At 39.5% G+C, this 24,373-nt stretch overlaps 1 protein-coding gene across 1 annotated transcript in view; it reads right to left on the bottom strand.

Annotated features, from left to right (window-relative positions):
• Positions 1–310: 310 nt before the first annotated feature.
• Tmem182 (transmembrane protein 182) overlaps positions 311–24,373 on the bottom strand; it is a 50,449-nt gene continuing 26,386 nt past the window's right edge. The window contains exons 4-5 of the mRNA XM_076833518.2: positions 17,853–17,990; positions 311–789 (exon numbers count right to left, since the gene is read on the bottom strand). Coding sequence (XP_076689633.1) covers positions 569–789; positions 17,853–17,990 — 359 coding nt within the window. The 3' untranslated portion in view covers positions 311–568. The remainder of the gene's footprint in view (positions 790–17,852; positions 17,991–24,373) is intronic.

Below are 24,373 nucleotides of genomic sequence, written 5' to 3'. Positions count from 1 at the left end.
CATTTTAACTTGGGAGTCCCTGGCTCCTGTAAACAGGAACAACTGCAGTCTATTTTTAAGTAATGAATAATTACTTAAAAATAGTAATTTACAGGAGACTGTCGATGGGGTACATGGATATATATGTGGGTAGAGAAGAAATGAAATACATTTTCTGACATTTATTTTCCATCTTTAATTTTTCTCCTAAGTTGTTTTTTTTTTTCTCAATCAGTGGCAGAAGTGGATGTGAGCAAGGAGACTTTAAACCAACCTTGATTTGACCAGGTAAGGGTCCCATGCTACTGTCAGACCTTTGCAATCCCTGTTAAATCCAAAATATGAAATGAAAGGAAGGCCTATTTACCTGCTCCCTAGAGATTAAGTCCTTGCTAGTACTTAAAAAAGATGCAAACATGTTGGTATTCAGAGAAATTCTAGAACCTTCTTACAGAGGAAATAATAAGTAAAATGATTCCTTCAAGATAACAAAAGGTAAATCAACTAACATTATGTTGATACCATTATGAAAACACAAATAAGCTCTGTTTTAAAAATCTCTCAAAAAATGCGGGAGGCAATGGTTTGATTAGTGATGTATCTGAATATGTCGTCCAACAAGTAGGAAGAGCAACCCAGCCATCAGAGAAAAAAAAATCCCAGCTGGAGCCAGGAAAAATGACCAGCCATACAGGACGGAAGGGGTGAACTCCAAGCAGTCTTTCATTTTCATGCTCGTATAGCTTTCCATGTCGGCCACTGCCTGGACCCAGATGACATACAGCAACACCACCAGTGAAAACAGGACACCTGAGAAAGACAAAACAAACACTGTCACTTTCTGAACTTGTTGTCGCAGAAATACTGCATGAAATCCAACCATCACTTGAGGCTCTGCCTCTACAGGTATCACTAGCTGCCTCATATATGGGATGATGTACTCGTAGTAGGCTCACCCTTCACCTTCGATTTTCAGAGTCTTGCGGGAAAGCCTAATTCAGCAGATGAATAATAGTCACTGCTGATGTGCATTTAACAGTACTTACCACACGCCAGATGTGTGTTGCCTGTTTGAAGACTTCAGAGTCCAAATCCCAGTCCTTGTGGGATGGCACTCTAACGCTTGTTGGTTCTTTCATTGTATGCCTGGTTTGGGGTGAGCACTGCAATACATTCTCTCTCTTAACTTATCAAATAAAACAGCAAAATATGTACCATTACTCCCTGCTCCCATTTTTAAGAACACACAGACCCAGATGGTGGTTTTCAGAGCTAGTTTTCAGCCCAGGTCTTTCTGATTGTAGTTATACCATCATAACCCAGCTATGGAGAGATGCAATTAATTAGGACCATGAAAGTAGAAGCCAAGATGGGTGCCAGCAAAAGACAGAGAAGAAAGTGCTGAATACAGAGAGAAGAACATCCATGATTCTTTAAAACATGAAATGTACATACTGCTGGGCACGGCGGCACACGCCTGTAATCCCAGTAGCTTGGAAGGCTGAGGCAGGGGGATTGAGAGTTCAAAGCCAGCCTCAGCAACTTTGTGAGATCTGAAGGAACTTTGTGAGGCCCTGTCTCAAAATCAAAAGGGCTGGGGATGTGACTCGGTGGTTAAGCACCCCAGGCTTCAATTTCCAGTTAAAAAAAAAATACATACTGAAGATTGATTGCACCATTTTCAAATAGTGTCTTGAAAGTTTGAGGGAGGGGTTGATGATAAATCTTCTGAGGAATATGAAACCCCAGGTTCAAGATCAAGAGCCTTATGAAATGGAAGGAAGGAAATCAGGAAGGAAGGAAGGGAGGGAGGGAGGGAGGGAGAGAGATGGTAATAGAAGCCAACATAACAATTTATCAACAACTTCCATGTAACTATAATACACCAGGCAAAAACCATACTTGGTTTTGAGAGTAGAGAAAGTATTACATGCTGAACCATTGACCTTGACATGTGATATCACAGACTGTTTCGTGAACTCTGAAGTTGGAAGAATACCTCTTAGCCATATAATTTTCAAGTAACTGTTACTATAATTACCAGAGGAGACTAACACCTCTGCACCAAGCTACAGACTACAGAGAGTCACTTATGCTGATTTCCGACCAAGTGAAAACTCCACACATAAGACACACAGCCTAGGGATTCAGATGTGTCCCAAAGCAAAATATATTTGAAGGCAAATGTTATTTGTCCAAAAGTCCAAACTCGAACATGCTAAGGATTATTACACTCATTGAATTACTCAGCCAAACCATTAGGTATTGTGTTAATCAGATTTCTGTCACTATGACAAAATGCCTGAAACAATCAGTTTATAAGAATAATTGTTCTGGCTCATGGTTTCAGAAGTTCAAGTCCATGCTTGCTTGGACTTCTATCAATAAGCCTCCCTCCCTCCCTCCCTCCCTCCCTCCCTTCCTTCCTTCCTCCCTCCCTCCCTTCCTTCCTTCTTTCCTTCCTTCCATTTCATAAGGCTCTTGATCTTGAACCTGGGGTTTCATATTCCTCAGAATATTTATCATCAACCCCTCCCTCAAACTTTCAAGACACTATTTGAAAACAGTGCAATCAATCTTCAGTATGTATTTTTTTTCTGGAAATTGAACCCTGGGGTGCTTAACCACTGAGTCACATCCCCAACATCTGTTGCTGTTGTATCTTCGGTGAAGCAGAAGATCATGGCAAAAGTGTGTGGCAAAGAAAAAAGGCTCAGCTCATGGTGGCCAGGAGGCAAAAACAGGGAATGGGCTAGGGTCCTAATTTCGCCTTCAAGGACCCCCCATTCTGAGGAATCCTCCAATTAGACCCCACCTCCTAAAAGTTCCACCACTTCTCAGTAGCACCACAGGCTGCCAATCAAAGTTTTATTACATGGCCTTTAGGGGCATTGCAAATCCAAACTCTAGGGGGTATAAATCTCCATATTCTAATGCTAATATGTCTCAAAAGTAATGCAACTCTGCTACTCAGAGCAGAAACAGAGGCTTATTGATAGAAGAGATCAACTTTTAAGAGCCTGGCCATCTATCACACTGTGCATATTAATTGCATTCCTACTGTACTGTGGATGCCTCACCCCAACTGAGCGATCAATTTTATAAAGAATCTTGAGGCATTAACACAGAAGAAAGGTTCATAAATATGTTTCAGTGTGCCAGTACTAGAGCTTAAACTTTTCTCATAATCAGGATACCAGGTACAGAGCAAGGAGGAATCAGCCTAGATGCTTCACTAATAAGAAACATCTTTCACATAGTAGTCTCCAGTGTGCATACAAATACTGGTGCCCAGATCAGAGAGGGAAAGCCACTGAACAACAAGTATCTCACAAAGAAATAGTAAAGTCATAGATGTCAGCAAACCAACTCCTTAGAAAGCTGTACAGCAGATTTTGACAATATGGCCACGCTGTGTGCGGTCTAGTGACTTTGCCTTCCAATACATTTTCCAGCAAATACATACACACAGTTCTCTGGTAATGTGAAGGTCTGGTTTAGTTATTTGCAAAATATCTTTTGGCTTATGCAAACACCGTGCACACCTTAGTGTTGTGGTTTTTATCTTTTTTACATGATGTGAATCTCATGCTTTCATATATTTTATGATAAAGGGAAATCGCCCTTGTGAAAAGCCAGTAGCTCTATACACATCAAAAGTTGTAAAACTCAACTCAATTAAGATGATTAAAAGTGTATTGCGGGTAATCACATAGATGACTCTTAATAATGAAGAATTAACTTACATTTAAACATTGTCATTATTTGAGAAGGAATCAAATTAGAAAAGCATTGAAGAATAGTCATTTCTATTACAACAGCCTTTAACTTGTTTACTAATTGAAGATGCAGTACATTTAATTTGTATCAAATCAGTTTATGATTATATCTCACCCATGGGGTAAAGTACTCAGTGCCTCCCTACCCATTAAATGATAAGTGGTGCTTGTGGTATGTGTGTATATGTGTGCATGTGAGTGTGTGTGTTGAGAAAGAGAGAGAGAGAGCGAGAGTGAGAGAGAGAGCGAGAGAGAGAGAGAGAAAGAGAGATGGAAAACGAGCTAACCAACATTGGTAAAGTGTTTACACCAAAGGGCAAAGATTTAGCTGATAACGCAGCAAGAATTTATCACAGGGCCTTACATGAGGTCTGTAGCCAAGACAAGAGGCAGAGGCTACTATTTATAGCTGCACTGATACAGAAATAAATGCTTTAAAACTAATTCGCGTCATGTATCCTATCACCAGAAAATTCAGTTACAAATTTGAAAGGGATGGAAAGCTAAAATAAGCCCTATGGCATTGGACTAAAATTGAATATCAGTGTGAATTCATGATTTCCATTGGATGAATGGATAGAGAGTGATAGATGGATGGATGGATAGATAGATTAGACAGGAGAGAAGCAAATGTAGAAGCAAAAGTGTCTATGTGTTTCTTTTAAAACATGCATGTCTAATAGGTTCTGGCTCTGTTCTCTGAGAGGGTCTAAAAGCATCATCACCAGTAGCATGGGTATACCAAGTGTCCAGACCTTGACTTCTCAAGGAAATAAGTGAAGCCAGGCTGTGTCAAGATGTGCACCATGACCCTGGACATCTTGAAATATCAGAAAGTAAAGACGTGTTGGAAGAAAGATGGATGTGAGGTGCTTCCCCAAAGCTCCTGGGTGAACACAGGAGTGTTCAGAGGTGAAATGATTGGATTGTGAGACCTGTAGCCCACTCAGACCCTCCTAGCTTGACAGGTCTAGTGCGTGGGAGGTGACTTAAGCAAGTGGGGAGGGGGTGACTAGAGGAAGCAGGTCACTGGGGGTGTACCCTGGAAGGGTTCATCTTCCCGGTGGCCCCTTCTCCTTCCGCTCTCTGCTTCCTGGCCATCATGAATGTGCAACCTCCCTTCACCACCCCTTCTACCATGATGTTCTTCCTCACCTCAGGCCCAGGGCAATGGAGTCAGCCAACCACGGATTCCACCTCTGAAAGTGTGAGCACAGAATAAACTTCTCCTCCTCTCCCGTGTTTCTGTCAGTTATTTTGACAACAGCATCAAAATGCTGGCTAACATAGTGGTGTTTCTAGTAGCCAGTTTGATGGGGCCTCCTATAGCCCAAACTGAGACAACGATCATCAAATACTGCCACATTATGTCTTATTGAATAAAATAGGAAGCCACAGAAATAGAAACAGATTAGTGAATAAATAAATGCAAAGAAGGGAAAGCTATCCCTAATAGTAGTAAACCAAATGATGAAAGTAGAAGAAATGGAAGAATTAGAGATCACCACTTGGCATTCATTCAATAACTCAGACAAGAAACTAAAAGTGACACTAAAACAGGAGTTGAATTTGGATAGAATAAAAAGATATTTACATAGGCTCAGAATTTCTCTCCACAAAATACTTGATGGTTGTAAAGGGGGATATATTAACTTTATCCTAAAGAAATGCAGTGCATTACCACCATATTCAAGTGATCAAAGTTAACATCACCAGGGCTGTGACAAATCAACATCACATGTCACTCGATGGACTGCATTGGGGAGAACCCAGCATCACTGCTATGATAGTGTACCCCCAAATGCAAAGCCCAAGTTCAGTCACAAAGAAACAGCAAACACCCAAATTCAAGATCATCCTACAAAATCAAAGACCTTTATTTTTTCAAGTGTCAAGGTCATGAAGGCCACTGAAGGACTTGCTCTGGTTTGGTGGAGACTCCAGTAACAAAAAAAGGAAAGACAATCCACAATTCAGGATTAGATCCTTCTGCAACAAAGACATTGAAGGGACATTAGCAAAACTCAAATGGAGACTCTGGGTGAAAGGATTCGCAGTTGATCTGGAGATAGTCTTCATCAAGCCCAAATGAATGACTTGAAAGCAAAAGTGTGGCAGAAGTCTGTGGCCTTGTAGGTTGGGAGGAAGATAGAGGAGGGGGAGACAGGGAGGAGGCGAGTCAGGGTGTGCATCCACCCAGCAGTACCTGTCTCCCTTTGGTGGGACAGCGTGACTATTAATGGGCAGTAACCGCCTTGATGTGGTCCACTTACCAGGTAGAATGTCCCCACTGGGACAAAATAGAAGACTATTATTCCTTGATATCCCTTAAGACTCTCATTTATATAAATAGAAACAATAACTGGCTTAAGGAACAGATAAGTTACATTTCCAACTCATTTGCCCCAGTGATTTTTAGCAGAAATAGAAATTATTGCTAACATTTAGGTAGCAATTTGTTTTTAAATAATATTATTCTTAAATTTTATCATATATTTTTAAAGCACAAATTTATTTACAATTAAATTTTTATACTATTTTTTAAAGTCAAATTTTAAAATTCATGAAATAGGTCACTGGAGGCAGAATCAAAACTTGACACCAGGGGCTGGGGTTGTGCTGGGTGGTAGAACACTTGCCTGGCACATGTGAGGCACTGGGTTCGATCCTTAGCACCACATAAAAATAAAACACAGTACTGTGTCCATCTACAACTAATAAAAAAAAAGTAACATGTTGAAAAAAAAAATGTGACACCAAAGCCCAAGAAGATTTATGATCATAATAAAACCAGGGGTGAATAATTGGCACAAAGAGAACACTGAGTCTCTTATTGGTACCATGCAGAAAAATCATTCAAACTTATGATTTTGTATGGATTATCTTACAAAGTTAAAAATTTTTCCCAAAGGAACTCTTTTTTGAGACAATGGACATATAAAATTACATCACAAATACATAGGAATGTAATTGAACTATGAAAACAAAATATAAAATATACATAAACGGCATATGATAGTCACCATATGGAACAAAAACATGAGAATTACCCCAAGTCCAGGTTAAACACTGAGAAATAAAAGTGTGCCTCCTTAATATTTCACAAAAACAAGGACATAAAATAATGCATGCTGTAAAAATCTTTTTTACTGCTTTTATTAAAAAAAAAAACAGAGTTAAAAATACTTTCCCTTGAGAGAAAATTAACCACAGAAATGAAACTTTTCTTCTAAAAAAAAAAAAAAAATAGGCAAATGGAACTTCTTTATTCTTGTCTTGTACAGACACGCTTTTGTTTTAAAGAGAGGGTGTTTTAAATTTACTTAAGAATGATAACCTTGATCTTGAACCATTTGGATATAACTAAACTTTCTCTGAAGGTGATTTAGATTAAATCAAAGGCAGTGATCAGCTGCTTGGGGAAGAAGCATCAATTCGAGCCTCTTCTTTGGCTTCCAGACAAACACAGTGGCGACTCATGTCAACTTCCAATAGGCTTAAGAAAGGCCATTGGAGGTTGTAATTAAAAAAAAAAAAAAGAAAGTGTTATGAAGGAAGTGAAGGTGGAAAGAAATTTAGAATTAGAAAATGGTCTTTCCTCTCCTTGGAGGGTGCAACCACACTAGACACAGGATGTGATCCAGCAAGCGCGTCCACCTACAAGTATGAAGTAGACATCATAAAATCCGGAGATGATAGCATCAGCTGACTCATGGAGGCTATTTTCAGAAGATGAGAAAGAGGTCTTCTCTGATTAATTGTCCACCAGGGTCACACATTTCCCCTGAGGCACATCTCAGACTAGAACTCAAGGCAGGTGTGGCCATTAGGATGGAGACATTCAGGACCTCCCAGCAGTAGGGAAAAAATAAGGAGGCAGTGTGTGTGGGGGGGGGGGGCGGCGGGTGGCAGGTAGAATTTTAGGTGGAACTGCTGGTGAGCTACCAGGGGAGTTTGTGCTAAGTACAGAGACCAAGACAAAACCTGGGGGTGTGAGAGTGTCAAGGAGAGCAGCCGTAGTAGAGTGGTGAACTTGTAGCCAAGAGTAAACTTATAAGGGATCTGTTTGTTCTAATTTTCTAAGAAGAAGCATAGCGATTCATTCAGCATGGTAATCACGGCTGGGTGTCGTGGCACACGCCTGTGATCCCAGCCACTCAAGCACACAGGCAGGAGGATCACAAGTTCAAAGCCAGCCTCAGTGGCTGAGCAAGGCCCTGAGCAACTTAAGGAGAGCCTGTCTCTAAATAAACAAATTAAAAGCAGGGTGGGGATGTGGCTCCAGGGTTAAGTGCCCCTGGGTTTAATCCTCAGTACTAAAAAAAAAAAAAAAAAAAAAAAAAAAAATCAGAGGAGCAGTGGTCATGAATGCTTTTCCTACATCTGTGTGCTGGACACTGAACAGCCAACTAACAACATGCCTGTGGGGAGCTTTTGCAGGTTTTGATCTTTCTCATGTGAGCACTCATTCAATGAGCCAATTCTTGATATTTGAAGGTATTATATTAAACCCCAATAGTCTGAAGGTTTTTCTAATGGGTGAAGACATTCCCATCTCTTGTCTCTCTTTCTTATTCATTTAATTGATGTATGTTTTATAGAGTAAAATGTACATATTCCCAGTGTGTGATTTGATAAATTTTAACAAATGTAAACACCAGTGTAGTCCCAACCCACTAACAATGTACTCCTCACTCAGAGAGGTCCTGTATGCCCATCGTTTCTCCACCCACCAAAGCCTCTAGACAATGGCTTAGTTTTGCCCTTAGAACATCCTGTAAGTGAAATCATAATGATATGCTGCCCGATGCTTTCAGCTGTTTTACTGACCATAACGACTGAGGATCCATCTGTGCCTTGGAGGTGCTACTCCATTGCCTGAGTACACCCCAACTTGTCTATCTGGTCATCTTCTGATGAACAATTGAGTTGCTTCTTGATTTCAACTATTAAGAATTAAGCAACTAGGGATATGTTGCTTTGCTATGTTCTAAGATATATAGAGAGTTTTGAAATGATGGACAGCATTTGCTTAGACAAATTTTTTTTTTTTTCTTAATTGCACTAAGAACACCAGGTCCTACTGATAGAGTAGGTAGAGACCTGAAGTCCACACAGGCTAAAGGTCCTTCCCTTCTCTTCAATGAGACTTGCTAAAGCTGAGAACACAGTTCTTTTAAAAATTGCCTTAATTATCTTCCCTCAAACAACAGTTTTCCAAACAAAACTTTTGACAGTTGCTTAAAAGCACTCAGAGTGATTAAGTTTTCCAAGTGCCTGAGGCACAAGGATTGTTTTGTGACTGGTTGTTTTTAGTCCCTTCATTCATTTTAAAACTTTCATTATTACTGGAAACATTTTAAAATGACATGTAAATGAACATCATGCAGCTTAAGTGTGAAATGCACACTGTCAACAGGTCTCAACCTGGGAACACAGCATCACTCACTCTCTCACCATTTTTTTCCTGGACTCCTTTGGAAAGAGAAGTGACTCTCAAAATACTTGGGGACCCTCAATTAGGGTACCAAAAAGGAGAAGAAGCTGGCTTTGTGAAGACCGGCAGGCGGCTTCACCTCCCAGGAGTGCTCCTTCACACTATGCCCTGGGGCCCCTGGGGATTATTGGATTTGAGTCCTGCATTCAGGAAAGACTCCCAATTAGACTTTGGATGATATCTGCAAATTATATTCTATAACAGTCCCCTATTACCTGTGGTTTTGTTTTCAATGGTTTCAGATTCCCAGGGTCAACTGTAGGCCAAACATATTGAGTTGAAAATTCTAGAAATAAGTAATTCATAAATTTTAAATGACTTTTATTACAGTATATTGTTGCAATTATTCCATTTTATTGGGTAGTTATTGCTCTCAATTTCTTACTGTGCTTAACTCATTAAGCCTCAAATTTTTAATTTTATAAATATTTCAATAAAATTAACACAGGAGCATTAATATAGGTTGGAAATGTTAATCTAGAACATATATATTATTATGTTAATTAATATTAATTATCATTACAATTATTAGTTACATAATTATATTGTCATTATTGTATAATTATATTATTTACTATATGTAAGTGTTTTAGATGTTCCACATCTGTAACAGTGGGACAAAATGGGTTAATTTAGAAATTAAACTTTATCATCAGGACACATGCATAGGAAAAAAAAACATATTATGCATAGTTTTCAGGAATTCATGGGAAATCTTAAAATATACCCCCTGAGTGTGGTGGGGGACTATCACATATAGGGTCATTTCACCTATGCATTTTTTTTAAGTATAGAGCATTAAGTAATTAAATACAAGCACTTTTAAAATGCCAAGTATTTGCAAGCCTGTTTTCCCCTTTTATGTGCTAGAAACCTTAAGAATTGCTGTGCTTGAGGCCTTTCTCAGTCCCCAGGAGGCCCCAGGTATCATACTAGCAAAGGATGGGGATCCAGCAGGCTGACTTGCTCTCAGAGCCGGAGCCCTAGGTCCAGCACATACACTTCTCTCTACATGTTAGATAAAGTAAAAGGGAGAATGCCAATTCCACATTTGTTAAAACGTAAAACTTATCATCATATTGTAACATATATCCAAAGCAATCTCATAATTACTGCATTCATTAAAGAATGAGATAGTTTTTCTGGGAAAATAAGCTCAATTTTTAAAAAACAGTTTGGATTGTGTTTTGTAACAATTAGTTCTTTCTTCTTTACATTAATAGGCTATTGTTTTCTCTTATACTAAGCTTATGCTCATTTTGATGTATCATATTTCAGAAAAATGTAGAGCAACTAATGCTTCCCTCCATTCTTCAGTTTCTCAGAACTTGTTTCCTGCTGATTTTTCTCCAATTGTCTGAGACAACTGTAATCCCTTACATGGTAATATCATGGTTACACCTATCTGATTTCCCAATATTCCCTGCTGCACATTCCAAATTCATTAATTTGAATTTTCCACACCACCTTCCAAATTCATTAATTGCCTCTTCTCTTTCATTTTTCCAGACTCATATTTTTGAACCCACATAAAGTATATTGGATTTCCCAAACATTTCTGACTTTCTGAGGTTGGCATGATAATTATCGGCATTATACATCTGTATACTCAATACTCTGTTCTCTATTGACAATTATGATCCTGAGGTTTTATGCATCCTTACAATTAGGATTTAACCTGGAAAGCAGGGTTTCATTGAATGTTATTACTCACAATAACTGATTTTCAGGATATTGTCTTTTTTAAAATATTTATTAGTTATTGATGGACTTTTACTTATTTATTTGTTTTTACCGTGGTGCTGAGTCAAATCAAACCCAGTGCCTCACACATGCTAGGCAAGTGCTGTACCACTGAGCCCCAGCCCAGCCCTCAGGATATTGTTGATGGGCACAAGCCTAGATTCTGACCACACTGGTTCAAATCTCACCCTAAAGTTTTAGTGGCCAGAAAACTCTACACTTTACTCAGTACACTTGAGAAGTTTTGTTACTCCTTCATCTAAGTGTCTTCATTGGGAAAATAGAAATGAAGGGCAAGTGTCCCTTCAGAAAACAGTCTTGAGGAACGGAATGAGATACAACACCTGGCACCATACTTGAAACATAGCAACACCTGATAAACATTAGGCTGTGTTTGCTATCATCATCCTTCTTAAGCTCTGGCATGAGCTACTGCTAATGTCTAGAAACTATCACTCTCTGAAATCTTTTAAAGTGTTGCATGTGACTGAGTTATTTCAGGATGGCCAAGAAGCAGAAGAATCATCTCCCATGGCAAAGTGAGGAAATGATTACCTCAGTGTCTTACTACAACTCTCCACAAGGTGGCACCAGTCATCCCACAGTCCTAGTACTGAACATCTTGAACAGAAGGTGAATCCAGACTTTTACTCATTCACATTAAGGAAGTTTTCTGCTTTAAGAGTTCAGTCAAGTAAGTCCCCTGCCCCTCTCTACCAGGCCTTTAGTTATAGAAAGTAAAAATTATTTCTAGAACAAGCTCTGAGCATAAATCAATATGGTAATTCTAATGAGACTATACCAAATGTGCCTTTTTCCATAACAAGAAAATATGAAGAAGAAGAAAAAGTCTCATAAAAATTATACAATTGAGTTAAAAAGCCAAAAAAAATTCTTTAGCCATTCTAGTTGTTTCTGATCAAATTGACTATTTGTGGGGAGATGTGGAATGAAAGGCAAATTAAATTCTTACTATCCTGAGTAAATAGTAGATGCTAGTAACACAGAGAGTTTAGCAAAAGAATAAAACTTTGGGAATTCGTTCTGTCTTTCCATGGCCAGTAATAATCTTGACATATTACTTATCTGAAAACTCCCTGAAATTAATGAAGATTTATTGTACCCCGTAATAATCTGTCATGTGAATGAAAATATTCACTTACCTGCCTTAGCTCTAATTCTCAGAAGAAAACAGATTTTTTTTTTTTAAAGAGGGAGATATGAGAGTTGGGAGAAGTGTATTTACTTCAATTTGAAGTTCAAGGTTTCCCAGAAAAATTCCACCAAATTTATATTTGATCTGGTCTCTGATCTGATTCCTAGATTTGTCTGGACAGGAGTTAGAGCATGGCCCAGAATGTCTCCAACAAGGACACAGAAGAGCCATGTGAGGGGCCCCCAGGACAGTCACCTCTCTCCCTGGAGAAACCACTACTCTGTCTCTGCTTCTTCTCCCACTCATTCCTTCCCACTTGCCCTGGCTGAGAGGTTCCAAGCTCAGAATAGAGTTTGAAATATGCATTTGGAATTCTTCCTCTAGGGCTTTGGGTCCCTTCTCCACGTGTCACGTGTGGATACCCCACTGGAAACAGGTTCTGAGAATCCGTCAGACACATTTAAATTGAAAAGCACTGGTGGGAGAGGGAAGGGAAAAAACACCCATGGAAAAATCGGAGAAAGAAAAGTAGCAACATTTCAAAATATGTTTGCAATTAAAACTCTTTGCAACTATTTCCTATGTAATATTGAACAAGGTTGATTTTAGCACTTGACATTTATGAAAAATGTCAGACTGAGGATGTCAGAAAAACTACACTCACCTGAAGGAAAGCCTTCCCACACTGTAATCTAACAGCTTTTCTAGATAAATTCCCAAATAGGACAAGAGGCAGCACACTGCAAGGCACATGGCAGACCCTTACATAAACTTCAGGATAACTAGGATTTCATTTGAGTGAAAATATTCACTTACCAGCCTTAGCTCTAATTCTCAGAAGAAAACAGATTTTTTTTTTAAAGAGGAAGATATGCGAGTTGGAGGAAGTGTATTAACTCCAATTTGAAGTTCAAGGTTTTCCAGAAAAATTTCACCAATTTGATCTGGCCTCTTAATCCCTAGATTTGTCTGGTCAGGAGTTAGAGCATGGCCCAGAATGTCTGGTCTTGCTTACAAGAAGCTCTGAGGAAATCCAAACTGCTCTTCTACAGATCATTAAAATTAGGAGGCTATTTCTACTGTAAGAAGTCCTTCTGGCTGATAGGTAGGCCAGGCACAAATCATTTTTATGAATAATTTTTTCGTGTTCCATCCATCTCCTGGGCTTTGGGGAAATATTCCATTCCCTATTGGAAAGTCGGGCTTCTGATTTCACCTGAAAGCCCGTTTCTATAGCCACTACGAAAACACAGATGCTTTAGAAAGGCACCATCGCCAAGTATTTGTACCCAGGCCTGTTCTCTCACACAGAGTCCCCTTTGGCGTCAGTGGCCGCCGGTGGCTGTTGACAGCCTGGAGTTTTCTGGATGCAGAGGAGACGTGGGTGCCTCCAGGTCAGCAATTCTTTCCTAATCCCTTCCTGCTCTGGGTCTTCTGTTGCCTCCAGGTACTGTACCCTTCTCCTGCTCTGAGCAATACCACACTCCTCTTTATCTGGAGGAAGACAGGCATGACATGGAGCGCCTCTGTGTGAGCCATGTGATCTCTCAACTGGAGGAAAGTGACCTCAGAACCACGTCCCCTGGCTTCCAAGTAACTAAGTGAGGGATATCATTGTTCTATTCCTTTTAATTCCATTGGCCTTTCTTAGTCTAGAATTTTGGGGAGGCTCACATCACTCCTCATTTACAAAGCATCTCTGAAGCAGGAGGGACAGAGTGTCCACAGGAGGCTGGGCATCGGGCTCTTTGTCCCACGTGGCGGAGGATTTCCATGGCTCAGGATAATTTGCTCTGCTCATGGCCCTGATCAGCAATCACAGTCCAGGAAACCATTGCCCCAGAGGGAAAGTCACAGAATGGGACCTAGCAAACAGACTTGGGCCTGGGGACAAGCCAAAGCTTTGCCTCCATCAGCACAAAAGAAAGAGACTACAGCAAAAGCAGCTTTTACTTCCTTTAGCACACCTGGGCCTGAAGCTGGTCTCATCCTTTGAATTACCAGGTGTCTAAGTCATCTCTTCACCCCAAGGGGTTAACAAGAAACTTAGCTGAGGTGCGTAAGCTCCCCGATTCCCAGCATCCAGGTGACAGACTGTCCATCTCTACAGTCGTTCCAGACCACCATCCCAGACCACGTGATTTCAAGTATGAAAAGCGTCTCTACCCTGATGATGCTTTCAAATGCCCATTTCTGGTTTTTCATGTTTGTCCTTCAATATCAGTATCTGAATCCTTTCTCGGGTACTTCCACATTTTCCTCAAACAGCAACATGTGTCCTGATGTCCCTTTGTGTCACTGGAATTAGGAAGCATCGGCTATGTGGTGGTTTTCTCTGTACAACCCAATGTCTGGACCGCCTTGCCTGCCCATTCTGACTCCTTCTGCAGCTTTCCTGCCTCCCCTGATAAAGGGTTGATGCTTTCCCTCTGGCAAGACAAGACAAAGGTCAACCCCTTTCAGAATTCTCCATGAGTCCACATGAAAACAGATCTCAAGTGCTTGTTGAGGTTTGTTGAGGTGAATAACAAGTCACTGAAACACAAGCTTGGGGTTGCAATGTCCTGACAGTGACTGTATACTCTGTGAGGAACTGACCCTCCCCAGGAGATACATGGCCTGCCCTGCCTAAGAAAGAAGCTGTCCCCCAAGCCTGGCCCGGAGACTGTTGGCCCAGCACGGGCGGGGAAAACCAGGAGCCCACCCTCCGCTCCCATCCGACAGCTGTGACATCGGCATCATCTGCCAAGCATGGAATGCCCCAAACAGTCATCTTACTGATGCCAAAGAGTCTTTCTATGTGCACACACCCAGCAATGGCCATTTGGAATCTGGCCGTGCCCTTCCCTAAGGCCATCTGCCTAGATAAAGAGTGTCCAGTCCTGTTTGTGGCATTGATAAAGCAGCCACAAGCACCCTGAGCCTGCGCTGCACCTGTTCCTAACTGCTCTGCAGAGCACAAGGCTGGCACACAGCAGGCACAGGAGACGAGGTGGGCGATGGCAAGGCAGGCCCTAAAAGAAGGAGATTTAGACATCCTTTGAGATGTCTTCATTTTGAAAATATAAAGTCTAACCAAAGAAAGCATTGGAAATTCAATTCAATTTAGCTCAGTAAATGACTACATGCATGGATCTGTATTAAATGTAGCACAGAAAAGAACTTGGCTGGCTGACAAACCTAGCACAAGAAAAATCCTCCATTTTTTCTTCATCTTTTCCTAGGATAGTGTGTAAGATTTCGTCTTTGATTTTGAAGGGGTAGAATGCCTATCCTTATTACCAGGGATTGTTAATAATACACAGCTATAAGATTTTAAAAATCCTTCTGTGGAGAAGTGTTGAAGGCTGATTTATTGGCTTCAAAAGTGCTTTAAAGGATTCTTTAGTGGAAGAAATTGCTAGTGGACAATCATCTTTAGTTATCTGTAAGCACATGACTTTTCCTGCCCAAGATCATACAATGAATAGTAGCATTTTATCTTATGCAACAGAATATTTCTCTCTGCTCTTGCAAAACAAATGATCAGACACAAAGAACATAGAATTGTCTCATCAAGGAAATTAAAAGTCAAATTTAAAGAAAGGATTCTCATAATCATCTAGTTGTCTTGCTTTCAAAATAGGGTACCCAGAACCCCCAGATACTGAAAAACTCTCAGGAGTCATCTGCATGAAGCACAAAGAAGGGAAGGCTTTAGGGTATTTAACAGGAGACCTGCAGAATGAAGAAAATCCCCTGGTCACATTTTTAGGATTATGTGAGTACATAGCAGGCGCTTGCTTAGTCTTCCTGCAATGTTCTCAGCCAAGTTTAATTCTCCGGATATACTACTTCCTTGCACAAATTATAAAATGAAAAAAAAAATGACCCAAAGTAACTATTTTTCAAAAATACTAAATACACACATGCAAACTCTTATGCAATTCTATAACAGGATTAAACCCAGGATCAAATAAAAGTTTAAAACAAATTTGCTACTTATGATGTGTTAGTACTATTGTGATTACATATTCCCTTTGATAAGGAACTGAGATAAGAAAAGTAGGGGTGGGTGTTGCTAAATGGCAGAGGCTTGCCTGGCGCAGGCCAGACCCTGGGCTCAATCCTTAGCACCACCAAAAATACAAACAGCCAAAGACTTAAAAAAACAAATTCTTAAAAAAAAAAAAAAAAAAAAAGAATCAGAAGGAACACGTTTACACATTTTTAGGCAAGTGATTTTATTTCTAGGAAGACAAACATGCACCCAAACTAGAATTTTGTTGGAGTCAAGGATAAAATGTGGTGTAGGGGAGATAAACTATTTGGTGAGGAAGATGCTAGGGAACACACATAGTGGGTTTGGTCTTACAGATTATGAATTAAAGCAGAGAGATTATAAATGTTGATATCTAAGTGAAAGAAGCCAGACATGAAGGTCACAGGTATATGAGTCCAATTATGTGAAGGAAGCAAACCCAGGGTGATAGTGAGTAGGCTGCGGACTTCTCAGGGCAGGTAGGGAGCAAGGGGAAGGAAGCCTGGGGCTTCTCTGTGACACACTGAAAAGGTTCTGAATCCAGAGCGTGGTGATATTTGTACACATCTGTGAATATATTTTAAAAAAAACCCTGAAGTATATACTTCAAAATGGTCAACTGTATGGTGTGTGACTTCTACCTCAACCAAAAAGGGTTACTAAAAACTGACAAGCCCTGGTGGGTAAAGTCAATGGAAGAAAAGATCAGTTAAACAGGCTTCTTCTAGAATGACTTTTTTTTTCTTTTGGCTTTTTACAGAGGATCCATATCTGATCATTGTTTTATGTCCTCAGCAGAATTAAGCATCATATTATCTAGAGGGTTTTGCTAAATGACCATTGATTAAATTATGATTACAAAGGTAGCAAAGCTCCCCGTTCTGTTCTCATCACCTGTCACTACAGTCTCCATAGAAATGCTCTGTCTGACCTGATGCCGAAATACAGCACAGTCTTGGGCAATTTGGTCCAGTCATATTGGAGCCCATCTACCTTTCTACAATTGTCATCTTTACAAATACCAGCCTTGTGCTTGTATTTTCATAAGAGTGGTCTGGTTTTACTTCCTAATTAAATGAAAAAAATCACAAAAGTCATCTATCTCATGTTTTTCTATCTATATTATGATCATCTTTGCAGAAATTAGAAAAATTTGTTGGAGTGCAACTTAAATAAATGCAGGTGTTGCACAGAAAAGTGTGTGTTTAGATAATGCAGGTGAACCACAATTAAGAAAACTCAGTGGTGATGATGTAGAAAAACATGTTTTCCTATTATAAGTAAATCATGCTGACATATCTTTCAAAAATATCATCAAGGAGCTATGTGTTCAAGAGCATACAAAATGTACCTATAGCCTGACATGTTGTGCCCTCTGTTGTTCTACCGATAGGAAATCAATGGAGCAAGAAAGATAAAAAGGCTCCTGCTGACCTCTCCCCTCTGAGCCTCAGTATTCTTGTTATGTAACGACAACACAGAGAATCAAGAGGGTCATTGTGGTGACAAGTGCAAAATAGAGTCAGACACACAGCTAGCACCTGGGAATTTTTGCACATGCACATTATTGTATTACTATTACTAGAAGACCAGAATCTAGACAAATATCTAGAAGTGGAATAACAAACATATAGAGAAAATCCAAGGCCAGAATCTCACCCTTTTCTCTATACGTACCTGCCGCAATGTAGGAGCCTCCTCCGGCTTTATAGAGAAAGTGGCTGGCGAAGGGGGCTGCGCAGATAATCAGAAAGCTGGCGGTCACCACTGTGACCACCCCCAGGAGCATCAAGACTGCCCAGAAACCACGGTAAACTGGACATCACAGGAGAAAAGAAGGAAAGAAAAACACACTTAGATTATGGACACAGCAGGCTGTCACATGGTAAGTTTCTTAGCACTGCTAGATGAAATCCTAGGCTTTGGTCCTGAATTATTTTAAACAGGACTCCTTGCCAGGTGACCTTGGACTCAGTGATGACAATGATGGTGACCTTCAATAAGTCTTGAGCTCCAAATTTTTTCTTTTCTTTTTTTTTTTTTTGGTACCAGAGATTGAACCAAGGGGCACTTTACCACTGTGCCTCATCCCCAGCACTTTTTTTTTTTTTTTCCTGAGACAGGGTCTCACTATAGCTTCTTGGGGCCTTGCTAAGTTGCTGAGGCTGGCTTTGAACTTGTGATTCTCTTGCCTCAGCCTCCAGAGCTGCTGGGATTACAGACATGTGCCACTGTGCCCAACTTATGTTCAGAATTTGCACCACACACATACCTCATACACAAGAGGAGCTCATTTTCCTGACCAGATTCCCCATTTTAAAAGTGGCAACACTTAAAATTCCAGACCAAGCTCTCTTGAGCAAGTGCCAGTTGCTAGTTAGACGTGGGTATTTCCCAGCAAATGTACAAAGGCATGAATAGACATTCACATCACAAACACTTCCCAAGCACTTTGTACAGAAATGATTCTCTGAAAGCTGATGATAATCACCCCAAGCCCCTAAGCAAAAAATACATTTCTATTTAGATCATAGCTCAGTTGGAAATAACTAAGGCAATAAAATTTAAAAAATGACCGATACAATCGATACAATTATAAAAAGATTTGTACAGGTCTGTTTAAAAAAAAAACTGAAATTTTATATCAGATATACTTAAGGAATACCACATTCTATTAATGTTTGTATTTAGGAACAGTCAAAAGGAGAAGCTCAAGAGTCTCATAGTCAAGGACAAGCAAGGCCAAGTGAATGGATGCAGCTGCTGATAAATGGACTGTAGGTTTGGAGATATATAGTAATCAAATGAAAAGGAATTCTAATAATCTCTTTTGAGCTGGATAATTACCAATCTATTAAACAAAGTCACAATTTCCCTAAGGCTAAAAGAAGAAAATGAATTCTTGTTCATGTAAAAGAAAAAAAAAAAAAACTCAGTGAAACATATTCGTCAAATTATAATTAAAAAATAACATAGGAACTTTATTGCAAAGTGAAAAGTTATTTTTCTCAACAGTCCTGCTTGCAAGGAAGAACTATATCAATCAGCTGGAACCTTGGAGAACAGAGGATGGCCAGATGAGATTTGAGAAGCCCTCACAGCTGAATGCGAGAGGAAGGCTAGAGGGTTTCTGTGGGTTATGTTAGACCTCGATGGGAACAAAAGGTCAGCATTTACCTCACTCCCCAGTGCTTCCAACTCTGCTGTTAAAAGTATCCTGCAGCTGTTTTTAGGCTCAGAAGGAGTAGAGCGGCAAAGAAATACAGTTGTCCCTCCAAATGCATGAGCTCTGTATCTAAGGGTTTAACCAACCTTGGATAGAAAATATTTAAAAAACAAAATCATGCCGGCAATGAACATGCATAGACATTTTTCCCTTGGCATTAACCCCTAAACGATATATATAACAACTAGTTACATAGCATGCACATTGCTTTATGTATTCTAAGTCATCTAGAGATGGTGTAAAGATAAGGGAGGATGTGCAGAGGATATACAAATACTATGTCATTTCATATAGGGGGCTTGGGTATCCGTGGGTTTTTGGTATTCTTGCAGTCCTGGAACAGATCTCTAGTGGAGACCAAAGAACAAGCATCATCAATGGCAGCTTTGAGCGTGGGAAGTGAGAGTGGCAGACTACAGGCCAAATATTTGCCAGACTTTAAGGGATAAGTGATGAGTCTCACATTTTTCATTTTCATTCACTTCACTCGCAGAATGGTTGGCGCTGTCTATCACACGGTGGGCTCTGTGCCAAGCCCGTGCTCGGAGGAGAGAAACACGACCAAGACGCAGTCCAAGGAATAAGGATCTCATTTTGTGATTCTGCCGATCACAACTAAATCTGGATATGTATGACCAACAACCGGCTGAAGACCCTCCAAGTGAATAGTAGCCAGCAGATTGAGAAGGGAAATCAGAAAGGTCAAGTTGGCTGAGCAGGGTTTTCACATTTTGTTTTTCTCTTTTTCTTTATTTTTCTCCACCTGGATTTGGCCTGGAGGCAAGCCAAATTAGGAACCATGCAACGGTGAAAAGGGCAAATAGCAAAGAAAAAAAATTAGTTAAGTGCATCAGCGTGGATAGAGATCAAGAGAAAGAGGCCTCTGCAAGCCAGTGGTGGTGGTTGGTGGGGGCACGTGGGTACTTCCACCTCCAGATCAGCTTCGTATATAGATCTGCACCCAGTGGAGGAAAGATCATTAAAGGTTTTGAAAGGTGATCTGACCCTTGCTTCAGGGGAAGCAGAAGGGACCTGTGTTGTAGTGACAGTGGAGGAGGCCTTGTTAGATTGTCTCCTTTCTTTTGCTGTGTAGTTCTGTGGCCCAAATGTAGGCAACTGACCACAGCACAGAAGGCCAAAACTCTAATAAGAGAATTCAATCCTGATGGCCAGAGAAACTGGGAAAAGGGGACTCTAGAAGCCAGAGGATGTGAAGGAAACCCCCCAGGGGAGAGAGCTGGAGAAGTGACTGTGAAGTTCTGTATTGCAACTTATACAGTCACCAGCAATATGAAGCATAGCAAGGGAAAAAAAAAATAATGAACAAACATGAGTGTAATTCCAGAGATTTGGGGGACAAATTGACTGTCATTGGAGGCAAGAGATAATAGTGTAGGAAAATATAAAATGTCTAAAAATTTCCCTAAAGTGGTGAAAGTCAAAGTTGCAGACACACACACACACACACACACACACACACACAAATCCAGAGAGGAAAAATTCAAAGAAATTAGTACTGATGCATAAAAATAAAATTACTGAAAACTATATTTAAAGCCTTCAAAGTAGCCAGAGGGGGAAGATATGACACACTACATACAGGGAATGGCAATCCTCATGGACTGAAAATTTCTCATCAAGGATGATGGAGGCCGGGTGGGTTGTGGCTCAGTGATGGAGGACTTGCCTAGCATGCATGAGGCCCTGGGTTCGATCCTCAGCAAAGCATGTAAATACATAAAATAAAGGTTCATCTACAACTAAAAAAAAAATTTTTTAAAAAGATAATGGAGGCCAAAAGACAGTACAACTTTTTTATTTTATTATTTGTGGGGTGCAAGGGTGGGTAATCAGGAATGGAACCCAGGAGTGTTTAATCACTGAGCAACATCCCCAGCCCTTTATTCTAAATTTTTATTTTGAGACAGCATGTCACTGAGTTATTTAGGCCTCCCTAAGTTGCTGAGGCTGGCTTTGAACTTGCAATCCTCATGCCTCAGCCTCCTAAGCAGCTGGGATTATAGGCATGGACCACCATTTGTATCACCATACAAACTTTTCAAGGTGCCCAAAGAGATGACCTGTCAACCTAAAACTCTCCATCTAGTGATATCTTAGAGAAATAAAGGTGAAATATTAAGAAATGAGGGAAAAGAAACAGAAATGGCTGATATCTGTATGAATATAGTAGGGCATTTTTCTCCTATTTCTTTAAAGTATATTTAATGTTACAATTTGAAAGTATTATCAATATAATAAAAATAGTAGAAAAACATAGGTTTGGGAATCAGAGGGTCTGGAGTGTTTACCACAGTCTTAACATTCTTAACCATGGACCAGTCACTGAAGATTCTTGAACCTCTGTCTCTTTTTCTTGTAAAATATAGATATTTATATTCATTCTTTAGATCTATTAGAAATATTATTCATAATCTATATAAAAAGAGACCAATGAATAACATTTTTGTGGTAGTTTTTATTGTTGCTCTTGTTCAAGTTTCATTGTCCCTACAAGCAGGTGATAATGGGCTCAAAATAGGAAACTGAATTTACTCCCCTAGAAAGGCTTGTACGTGTTTTTTATGTTCCACCGAGGTAAAAAGTCTCTTGTATGGCTTACAGTGCATATAACAGTCATACTTTAGCAAAGTAGATCACTAATACAGAAAGATCCCAAAAGATATTATACTGTCTCCCATGGGATCCTTGTCCACTAACCTTCTAAGAAATCATTGGCCATGTTTTTTATATCATGTCATTCTACTCCTAAACTCCCAAAACACAAATAACTGAAAGCAAACAGCCAATACCTGGTGACCTCCAAACCAGACCTTCTGACCTACAGTTTGAAAAGGGTGATTCCCTGAGGACTGGAAACCTGGAAACTTCAGAAGCTGAGCTGAGAGGAAGCCCTAGTAGCTGGGACCACAGGGAGACAGTAAGCCAAAGTGAAGGGCTCAGATTACACAGAGAGCAGAGGAATCAGGGTAAGTCTGTACACAGAGAGAAGCAGAGGAGACATCAGACTGAGAAAACACATGGGGAAGGAAATCAAGAAAGAAATGATAATTATGAATAGATGTTCCCCAGACTGTCAACCGCTAGATCCTGTCCTCTCATCTGCTCTAGGAAAATACCCTGACTTCTAATTATGACTCTCTTTTAAAAAGAAGGAATCACAGATTGGTATTTACAGAAAGAGAGGGAGCAGCTGGCTCCCTGGAGAGGTTTGACCACACAGAAATATCCTCCAAGGGCATGTCACCATGGACTTTATTTTTCTGCTTATGCATCTAACATTCAAAAGTGCATAGACAGCATCATGCACATTTCAAAGCTTAGAACTTCCTGTTTCTTGAGATAACTATATAATTTTATAACTTTTTATAACTGTGTACTTTTCCTCTGCATTTCACACTTTGATTCCATAATTAAAAATGGCCATTCCCAATCATGAATTGACTTGTGGGGTTTGGTCATGTTTATTCACTGTCTAAGTAAAGCTAGGAGCATCTTACCCAAAAAGTGAATGAAGTGCACTTTCTAGGGAGTCAAATCCATGTGGAGGTGCTTCTGCTTACTAATGGGGTGATTCAAATAGACCTTACCTGGAATGTGATATCTTTTCATAGGTTTGCAGTAAATATTAAATGAGATAACATATGAAAAGTGACTGAATGCAGTAAGTCCTCAGTATATTTTCTGTGATTATTGTTAATTATCAAAACTCTAATATTAAACATTGTTATCAACAATACAGTTGACACAGATAACTTCTAATTTCATAGATCTAAGATGGGGACAGGCTTTCCATCGTAATACCTGTATTAGAAGATTCCCCAGGCATCCCATGTGTAGTCTTTATGTGCATATGTGTGTGTGTAGAGTTCATATATTTGTATATATACAATTAATATAATTTAATATTTAATTATATTTATGTAATAATTGTATATTATGTTTTACATAATAACAATTGTGTTATTTATATAGGTAGGCATTTAAAATTATTTGTATACTTATACAATTTTGAGGGGAGCATGTTTATGTCTAGGTAGTGGTTTTTTTTTTTTTTTTTTTGTTTTTTTTTAATTGTTTCAGATGCTGAGATCTTAAACAGATCTCAGAGAAACCTGAGTTTCTTTCCCGGTTTTTGCTGAGAGCCTGTGAGAGCTGCTAGGCCTTGTCTTTGATGGTTTTGGAGTGTGCCTAGAGAAAACATCTAAAAATCCATCTCACACAATTCAATGTTTAACTTAAACAGTATTGAATATTTATTAATTCTATGAAACATGAAGATTTACAATGTAAATAGATTTACATGCAATCTATATTATTACAATTTGGATTAATTAAAGGAAAGCTTTATCTGAATCCATGAAAGACCAGAATCAAATACTATTTTCAAAGAAATTAAGTTCTGTTGATTTTAAATAAATTGGTTGATTTTAAATAAATTGACCTAACCGAGGTCTTTGGCGGGTGTGAGGTGGTTGAAATGAGGAAGATGGCTAGTAATGAGTCTCACCTCAGATATTACGTAAATGGCTCATCTAGACTTTATTTTCCTAACAGATTAAACTTTTCCCCTTGTGGTATTACTTTCCCCAGTAATTTACTTAGTAACTTCATCCTAGTAGATGTCGAATGAAATTCATCCTCCCAAAGCATACTGAAATAGGACATTGACATATTCTCTATACCATTTCATATTTTATAACATTTCCCTTATACTCAGTATCTCCTTTCGTTTGAGGAGTATTCTGTTGTTTACTCATACAGAAGTGCCATCAAGTCATTAGAGACTGTCTAGCGTGCTACAAAAGTGCGCATGGAATGCAAAACTATATTCATGATACCTGTTTTATTCATCAAGCATTGCAACTTCACATTTGAGATTCAAACAGTTATCAAAGGAACTCGCATCTTGAGTACATCCAAAAGGTCAAAATCCAAAAAGGCCTAAGTAGGA

Source organism: Callospermophilus lateralis, chromosome 14 (genome assembly GCF_048772815.1).
Source record: "Callospermophilus lateralis isolate mCalLat2 chromosome 14, mCalLat2.hap1, whole genome shotgun sequence".
Classification (NCBI taxonomy): domain Eukaryota; kingdom Metazoa; phylum Chordata; class Mammalia; order Rodentia; family Sciuridae; genus Callospermophilus; species Callospermophilus lateralis.
The sequence above is the reverse complement of the archived record's forward strand: the minus strand, read 5'-3'. Positions and strand labels throughout refer to the sequence as shown.